This window comes from Drosophila hydei, unplaced genomic scaffold, assembly GCF_003285905.1.
Source record: "Drosophila hydei strain 15085-1641.00,03,60 unplaced genomic scaffold, DhydRS2 tig00000001-arrow-pilon, whole genome shotgun sequence".
NCBI lineage: Eukaryota > Metazoa > Arthropoda > Insecta > Diptera > Drosophilidae > Drosophila > Drosophila hydei.
In genome coordinates, this window is record NW_022045643.1 from 2434871 (window position 1) to 2444595 (window position 9725).

Here is a 9725-nt window from a genome sequence, read left to right on the forward strand (position 1 = left end):
CTGCAGGAGCGCAGTGCGCAGTGTCCTGGTACCAGGAAGAAGGCCGCATTGGCTGTTGATAATTGAATAATTAACAATGTTGAAAATGGCTGAAGGGGCGTCTAACGAGGGCGGGGTAGAGGGGTTGCCAGTAAGTAGGGGTAAGTTACTTTAACTGTCGCTGCTAATGTGTGTGTGTGTCTGTGTGTGTGTGTGTGCAGGTGCAGGTCAGCAGGTCAACTGCAACCGCAATGTCAGCCAGAGACCTCAACAGCATTAAGTTGAATAACTCATACACACGCACAGACACTCATATACCAACAGTTATAAAAGTCTATATAAAATATAATTGGGTTTAGTAAATAATTGACATTCGATGGGAAAATCTTTGAGGCGCAGGGTCTGCCAGTTATTGATTGACATCAGCGTATATATATCATATTTTGAACAATTAGAAAACGAAAGTGAACTTTTCAAAGTGTTTTTAGTCTTCAAGCCGAGTGGTTCACTTTTGTTTCGAGTTCAACCCAAAGATGCGTGAATCAAGTGCGAATAAAGGTGAGTATGCGGCGCCAGATACCGGGAGGAGTGCTAAGCAAACTAATTGCATCAAATGAATCACACATATGAAGAGTCTTTGCTCTTAACAATTGCAGCGCCCCGAAAGGCTTTCTCATCGACCAGCTCCTCGCGTCGCAGCAGTGGCAGCAATACCGAATTCTGTGAGGCATCCACAACAATGGGCACTGGCACTGGCACCGGCGTCGGCACCGGCAGCGGCACTGCTAGTGGCACAGCAAACATCGATGTGGATGCTGTTGCTGCCGGAGGCATTGATGGGCTGGTCACGCCCACAGCAACACCAGTTACCGATTTCTATAGAGATGCAACGGTGCTCATTACGGGCGGCACGGGCTTTGTGGGCAAAGTGCTAACCGAGAAATTGTTGCGCGCCTTTGGTTTGCGTAAAATTTACATGCTGATACGCAGCAAGGACAACATGAGCGTGCAGGAGCGCTTGCAGGGCTTCTTCAATGAGTCGGTAAGTCAATAGCAAAACTGGGGGAAATGAGCTGCCGCATTGCCGTCGCTGCGCTCCCACCCCCACTTTTGGCATCGTCGAACAATGCAAACTCAATAAAGCTGCTGCTGCTGCTGCTGCTACAACTGCTGCCGCTCGATGCTATTGCAGATATTCAATATTATGCGCGCTGAGCGGCCGGAGCTGCTGGAGAAGGTGCATCCGATACGCGCTGATTACAGTGCCATCGACCTGGACATTGATGCCGCCGACCGTGCAATGCTCTCGTCTGAGGTCCAAGTGAGTATTGCCATTGCCATTCCGATTGCAGGTTGGAGAGCTTTGTTGCCTGTTTCTGTTGGCAATTCAATCAATAGACTTTTGTGTGAAAACTTTTGTGAGTGTGTGCGTGTGTGTGTGTGTGAGAGAGAGTTTGTGTGTTTGCCTATCTGTTTGGATATCTGTCCTGCTGTCCAACTGTCTGTTTGACTATCTATCTGTCAGTCCGTCTATCCGTCCATCCGTCCGTCCGTCCGTCTATCTGTCTGTTTGTGCATTACGTTACGTTGCACTGCCTGCCAAAGGCAGGCGCCATGTTTACGACAAAAGCATGCAGTCAGTTTATTTCCTTTTTATGATTTTTCTCCGCACAACAAACACACTCAGTGAAGACAAGGCACAAAAATATATATATAGATATATATTTTTTCTACTTTTGAACAAAAATTGAAACTCGGCACGTCGTAGTATGAAAATGTGTGTGCCTGCTGGTTTTGCTAGTCCTGCGGCTCCTGCTGCCGGTTATAAAAAACAATATATAAATAAATGAAAATTCCAGTGCATGCTTCAAGTGTTTGGCGTGCGCGAGCCATTGTCCTGCCAGTCGCATCCGTTCGGCGTTTCTATTTATTTTATTTTCCTTTCGGACTATTTGGTTTATTTTTTTTTGGGTTTTGTTGTTTGCAAAACATTTTGCATACAAGTCACTCACACTCGTATGCGGCTCAGTCGGCAGGATTCGCAGCGTTTAGTCCTGGCACTGTTTTAAAACTAAAATTGCTTTGTTGTCGATGTTCAATGCAGCAGTTGCATGTGTAGCCATGTCCCGTGTCCCGTGTCCCGTGTCCCATGTCCTGTGTCCGTGCTGACTTTGAGGTTATCAGCGAATGCAGCCAACAGTCTGAGCCCAAAAAACCAACTGCATCCCGCAAAGCGCTTCTGTTTTGCATGCATCTCTCGTGCATATTGCATGCGCTCCCTGTAGTTCAGTTGTTCAGCTGTTCAGCTGTTCAGCTGTTCAGTGCTGGCATTTCTCAATTTTAATATGCATTACTTGTTTTTTTTTTTCACTTCTTGCTGCTTAGATTGTCTTCAATGTTGTCGCCTCAGTGAAATTCAATGAGAAACTAAGCGATGCTATTGACATTAATGTTCTGGGCACCAAGAAGATACTCGATTTGGCTATGCAAATGAAGCAGCTGAAGGTAAGTAAGTGTCCAAGCTCGAACTTAGACATGTTGGACTAGAGAAGAGCACGTTGAGGATGCTTTACGATATGCCGACAAGTCAAGTCTTAGCTATGACTTAACATGTGAGATATATGTGTATAATATATAGCTAATAGAGTTTATATAGTTGCTTTCATTCCAAGTAAAAGAAGAACTCATAAAGTGCATTAAAGCTTTAATTTAGCAAGCTTGCTAAGACTCTTGGTTGACTCAATTGGTATAGCTTGAGTAACAAATCAGTTCTTTCCCACAAGAACTTAATCAATAACCTGTGGCAGCTATGTAAATTACTTATGAGCTATAGCAGTTCCTTCCATAACGGAACGTCTCCATGCCTTGTCCTTACAGAGTTTCATGACTCGAGCTTTCAAGAGCTGTAGACATCATTTGCACCTATGCTTTAAGTGCGCAGGCCTTAAAGACTGCAATTAATATGAATAAACTCGTGTATGAATTGGAACGTGTTCCTTTTAAAATCTATTTGTTAATGCCTCAGTTGCATTTGGCAGTTAATCCGTTCGCTGTATTTACAAATTGCGGTTGTCATGGATTCTGTTTAATTTTTTTCGACGTGGAATTAATTCAAATATTCGCATATCGCATTTAAGTAACCGACATGCATATTTCGCATGTCTGCTTGCGAAATATTTGTATATGCATTTTAATATTTACAGCGGCGCCTGCGAGTGGGGCAGGTGGCATTCGGCAGGCGTGTGCTTAAGTCTGTGTGTGTGTGAGAGGTGTGTTTATTCTTTTATTATATACTGCTTTTTATGTTGTTGCATATTTTTACTGCTGCGGCGTGCAAACAATTTCAACACAATTCAATCAACATTCGACATGCTGCCACAAACTGGCTGCCCGCTGCCATCAATACCACCCAACGCGTCGCTCGGCCGCCCTGCAGTCATTTGTGCACATTTCGACACTGTACTGCAACTGCAATCGCAAATTTATCAAGGAGCAGGTATACGAGAACGAAATTGGTTACGAAAAAATCATGCAGGTAAGCAGCTGAGAGGCTGGACTATTCGCATATGCTCCGCACTCGCGAGAGCAAACAGCACTCATGAATATTATTATTATTTTATGTGCATACGCAATGGGCTGCTGTTGGCCGATCTGATTGGCTTAACAATTTATTTAAATTAAAAATGTTCGATTGGAATTGATGTTGGCCACGCTGCACAGATCTATCGCACCTTCGACGACGAAACGCTGGAGAAGCTGCGCCATTGCCTAATTGGCCAAATGCCAAATACCTATACCATGACCAAAAAGTGCGCCGAGAACTTGGTCAATCATCGCGCCTTTCATATGCCCGCGGGCATCTTTCGCCCGCCCATCGGTAAGAAAACTGCATCTTAATGCCAGCGTATACTTTGTGGCTAGTTTTGTGGTTTTAAAGTTGACTTCACAAACTAATTGTCAGATAATTAGCCCGAAATACTCCTGGGCATGCACAAGAAACTTGTTAGATTGCGCTGCTGCCGTTAGCTGAGCTCCCCCCCAGGGATCTGCTGCTACAGGAATAAAAAAGGAATATTTAAAATTTTGTGAAAAATAGCAAACAACGTTGCATTTGCCAGGGAAGTCGAAGAGTGCGCCATGGCCATGGTTTAGCAGATAAATGCATGTGGAAAAAGTTTTTTATTTTTATCCATTTCTGCAAACGGCAACGAAACGCAACGTAACGTAACGAACGAAACGTAACGGAAACAAAGCCCAACAAAAAGTCAGAGCTTGCCTGACTTGCCCACGACTCCGAAAAAGCCCCACGACTTCAACTAGAGCTGTGTAGCAGCAGCAGTGGCAGCAGTGGCAGCCGTTGCAGCAGCTTCTAGCTGCAGCTCGGTAACAAAGCGCAAACAAATTTTCATTTATTTTAACACAAAAATGCCAAAGCATCCTTCCAGCTTCCTAAGCTGCCCCCAACAACAGCAGCAAAATGCAATGGCAAAAAAAAGGAGGTTCAAGTGCAAAACTTGCAATTGGGAGTCAGGCATATCAGCTAGCAGTTGGCATAGACATAGGGGCTAAGGGGCAGGAGCATTTAGTTTGTATGCTTTTTGTTTTTGTTTTTGTTTTTGTTTTTGTTGTTGATTCTTTCTTTTCATTTCTGTGCTGGGCTAAGGGGACCATTATCGCTTTTGGCGTTGTCCAAAATCAACAACGGTCTCCGGTCGGGTCGAACAAAGCAGCCATTAATTCTTATTTATTTGCAGTAATGTCAACGTACAAGGATCCATTTCCCGGCTGGACTGATAATTTGTACGGGCCATCAGGTTTATGCACTTGGTCAGCCCGGGGACTCGTACGTTGCATTTACGGCACAGCCAACTGCAAGGCAAATATGGTGCCCGCCGATTACGTGGTGAATGCAATGATAGCATCCGCCTGGGACATCGCCCGAAGGTTAGTATTGGCTGGGCCAAGACTACTAAAGAGCTGCTCCTTAAATATGCGTATAAAGATTAAAGCTGAAGAACAAGCTAAGAGCATGTTCAAGAGCTGCTAGAAATTCGTGAGACATTTTGTCTGCTGGTTTGGCTTGTCTCAAATTCTACGTTAACTTTCAGCTGTTGGTTTGAGTCTAGAGTCTCTTAAGCTTAATCTATACTCTCTCTAAACTAATCTCAGATACGAGCAACGTGAGAGCCAACTGGATGGCAAGTCGGAGCTGCCTGTTTACAATTATGTATCGGACGTCAATAATATTACCTGGGGCCAATACATGCAGCTGTCGCGTCGTGGCTATCATGAGCCATTCGACAAGTCGCTGTGGTGAGTCTGGCAACTGCTTAAGCACACACACACACACACACACACACACACAATTGTACTGTTTCTATAAATATTCTTTGTTGAATTTCTATTTTGGGGCAACCTTATCCGCACGAACCGCTGCCATATTGCATGCATGTCTAATCCAAATGCTTAAATATGGCTCAATTTCTCTGTGGCGAGCGCTTTTTTCGTAAAATTTATCTGCACTCTGCTAATACCTTGAAACAATGAAACACATGCCAAACTCGAACTACAACAAAAAAAAAACAACTTCTGCATGCGACGCGTTGGCTAACAAAAATCTCACAAAACGAAACCGAACCAAAACCAAAAAAACCCAAACCAAATCGAATGGCCAACGACTGGCAACATGGACATCGAACCCGCTGGACCACATTATTGTCACAGGTGCTTCTCGTACGTTATAATACCATCGAAGCCTCTGCATTGTGCAATTGCATTTTTCTTGCACAATATCCCAGCTTATATTTTAGATTTAATTGCCATGGCCACCGGACAAAAGCGCATGTAAGTACACACACACACATACACACGCGGGTACACAGTCAGCCAGCTAGCTAGGTACATGTACACAATGAGTCTGTGTGAGTGAGTCTGTGTTTGCCCCCTAAGTTAGTGTCTGCTATTGTGGATTTTAGGTGCGCTACATTGAGCGCATTTTAAGCGCAACATTGAAAGGCAATTGAGAGCAGCTGCGCTCTCTCGCGCACGCTGGGCACATCAGCTGGGAGAGGCAGGCTGAACCAAATGCTTTGTTAGGGCATTACCAAATCGTGTTGCAACGGGTCGTATGCGTTATATTATACAAATTTCAATTAGGGCGCATTAGCAGCGAACAACTGAGTTGGACTATTATTTATAAGGCGTGGCTGGCTGCTCAATTAGTTGAGCTTATCAATACTAAACGCTCGCATTCTTATTACACACTGCTAGCTATGTGAAGGCTTATCAGAAAATCTCGCGCATCATCAATATGATGGCTTGGTTTGGTCTCAAGGACTGGAAGTTTGCGCATCGCAACATTGACGAATTGAACGAACGGCTGCCGCTTGCCGAGCGTGAGAAGCTGCAGTTCAACATTGCGACGATTAATTGGAGCGAATATTTTCGTTCGTATCTGAGCGGCATCAGGCGCTACTTCTTTAAGGATAACGCTAACGATAATAAATTACAGCAGCGCAAAACTATTTATCGCAGGTGAGCCAAACCGAGACAGAGAGAAAGAGAGAGAGAGAAAGTGAGAGAGTGAGCGCGTCAGCTTACTAAGTACTTTTTAATTACACTTTGTTTGCTCTCTTACAGAATGCTGGTGCTGCACACGCTGCTGAAGACGACATTTGGTCTTTCATTAATTATGTGCATTCTGCGCTTTTATCTCACAATTTTCAAAATTATGCCAAGGATTGCGCTGTAGGTGCGCGCCCAGCCGTCATTATAAATTGTAATTCAAGCGCATAACGTTTTAATAAACTCAATGGCAAGCGATTTCTTAAAAGACATTTCAACTTTGTCTAGCATTACTCATACGCAACGTGGCCGCAACATGAAGAAGCACAAGTTGCCACACAACTTCGACTAGCTGCTTCTGCTTCTGCTGCTGCTTCTTGTCTGTCTTTTCACTCTGCCTTTGCCTGACATGTGTTGATGTTGTTTTTGCTGCCACCGAGTTGACTGAGCGGTGTAACCGAGGTGGCGCCACAGGGCGGGCAGGTAAGAAAAAAGTTGGCTGCTTGTGAACTTTGTATTTTTATATTTTGTCATGCTCTCCTGAAATATGATGCAATTTTTGCTGCGATAAAGTTGCCAGGACTAAAACGTCATAACACACACTCACAGCAGATTGTAAGTGTTGACTTTGAGAGAGGGTGTCGGCAAATATATATATATATATATATGTATGTATGTATGTATATATATATATGTATGTATGCAGGGATTGCAGTTAGCTAAAGTTTTTCAGCTGCGCTACAGGCAAATCGTGGCGGCGTATTAAAAATATATTGATGAGCAGCTTGCTGAAGATTATCTTATTATGAAAGAATGAGTAAAATATGAGAAGTTCGTAATGCAAGTAATGCAAGGCTGAATGAATAAGTAGTTGTAGTCAAGGTAAGCGACTGCAAAGTAGAGCTGAAGAGTTAATCGAAAAGCCCTTATAGCAAAACTGAACAAGCTGAAGAAGAGCTGATCAGAAGAGAATATAGAAAGTGTAATCAAAAGAGCTTCCTTTAAACATTTGAGTTCATATTATAGACAGTCTCCTCGAGCATCATTGAACTCCTGAACTTAAGAGCTCTTCTCGTTTATATGTAGAGCATCAACAGTTCAAAGTGTCGCGTAAATTCTCAAGCAGCCTTGCTTAAGAAAAATGGCCAAGAAGTGAACGTAAACAACATGACAAACAAACACATACACACACTCAGCCAAACACACACACTGTCGCTCACACTCATGCAGTCTGCGCTACATAGCATTACATATATAATTTTAGTTAAAAGTTTTATTTTTTCGCATATTTCATATGCTTGTTTCATACTTTCTTTTTTCTTTCAACAACTTTTTGCGCTGAACATTTGCTTGTTTCATATTTCATGGCAGCGCAGACAGACGACGACGACGACGACGACTGGCGACTGCGCTGCTCAGAAAGAGATTGCTATAAAATGCAAGAGGCAAGGCTGAGCGCAGACATCCGGCAGAAGAGGTCGAGGGGGCGCGTGAACGAACAGCCCACACTCTGCGCGCATTCATTATTGTGTAATATTTTTACATTATTTTATTATAAATCAACAAAATGCACTCAACGCTGCTGAAAAGTTGCAACAGCAGCAGCGTCGGCGCCGCAGCTGCAGCTGCAACTGCCACTGCCACGCCGCTGCCGCTGTCGTTGACAGCAGAAACACATTAAACGTCATAAAATGCACAAGCAGCGGAAAACTGGCGACGGCGACGTCAGCGACGACAGCGGCGTCGGCGCAGCCCTTTTGCCTTTATAATTTATTTTTACTTGAATTAATGTGCATACTTTTTTGCACTTGGCTGCACAGTTGGCCCGTTACCTGATAGCAGCCAACCCCGCTGCTCCAACTACTTTGGCTGCTTGTCTGTCTGTGTGTGTGTTAGTGTGCGTGTGTGTGTGATAGGCAAAGTGGCCAAAAATTGCGTTGACGTTTGCATAAAATACTTACAGAACTTATCAGAAGTGCCTGGCAGGGCCCAAACATGTGAGCCAAGTCAGCTGAATGTGGCTTATAGAGAATGTGCTTAAATTTATCTGTCTAGATGCAGAGTTTCACCTTGTTGAACCTGATTCAACTAATCAACATAATTATGCTGGCCTGGCCCCGTTAGCTGGCATTCACAGCTTCATCAAAATGCAGTCAAGCTCTTCCCGCATGACCCAGCATGAGTCAATGGCTTCTTGTGGTTGCGGCATCTTCTGCTAGTGCCGCTGATGCTGCCCGCTAAAAATGGACGTGGCATGCAACTTCATCAGCTGGCAGTTGTAAATGCAAATGCAAATGCAGTCGCCATCAGCTGTGCAAGCGCATCAGGCGGTGATAATCAAGTCATGAACTGAGTGCATCGTTCGCCCCGGGACCCGGGGCCTCGTGCCCTGCACTTGCTGCTGCATGCAGCATGGAACGTGCGTGTAATTGGCCGCTCATGTGCAGCGAGCTGGTCGCGCACAATGCCAACTGAAGTTGGCATTTGGCATTTTCGGTTGGAGTGCAGCGGAGTGGCGGCGGCAAGCGGCAGTTGCCAAGTAAAAGAAAGAAAAATTCGATTTGCTGTGAACGTGCAATGCGGCGTATGAGCAATATTTGTAGCTCACATTGGGCAGGCAGTGCGCCATAGAAAGAAGGCAGCTGAATAAATCCAATAAAAATACATAAGAAAGCAGAAGGCCCGCCCAGGTCCCGAAAGGCATAAATCAAAATTTCTGGTGACCAAAACTGCAAACATGGAAAATATTCCAATGCCACTGAGTTTGCCAGCTATGAGCTTGTGTGTGCGGACTTTTAATTTAAAACAACATGCTGTACGTATCGGAAAAGCAAAGCCAGAGCCGGCACCTGTGCCACCAGGTAGCAGCCAAATGTAAAGAGAACGCAAGAGCCGGATGAGAGGGCAACAGCAAAATGCCTTAAAAGGCCATTAGTTGTTTGTCTAGGGCCTCCTAATGTGCGCTTGTCAAAGTCCACACATGTGAAACTGGCCGACTGTGTGTCTGTGTGCGTGTGTGCGAGTGTGTGTGAAGCTCACCTGTCTGTGCTTTCCAAAACGTACCAGCAATAAAGAAGATTTGTGTTCCCGTCGCATTTTGTGGATACTTTCTTTCATTTCCCTTTTTCTTTTTGCAAATTCTGCAGAAAATCTCAGCTCGGCTGACCGTCGGAGAGAGTCAA

At 44.5% G+C, this 9725-nt stretch overlaps 1 protein-coding gene across 1 annotated transcript; it reads left to right on the forward strand.

The window, feature by feature from the left end:
• The first annotated feature begins 479 nt into the window (after positions 1–479).
• LOC111593104 (fatty acyl-CoA reductase wat) lies at positions 480–6792 on the forward strand. Its single transcript, XM_023305703.2, has 11 exons — positions 480–537; positions 636–1021; positions 1172–1300; positions 2365–2484; positions 3416–3514; positions 3700–3856; positions 4734–4923; positions 5149–5292; positions 5704–5823; positions 6250–6513; positions 6619–6792. The coding sequence occupies exons 1-11, from the start codon at positions 513–515 to the stop codon at positions 6728–6730; spliced, it is 1746 nt and encodes a 581-aa protein (XP_023161471.1). The 5' UTR covers positions 480–512; the 3' UTR covers positions 6731–6792.
• Positions 6793–9725: the final 2933 nt, after the last annotated feature.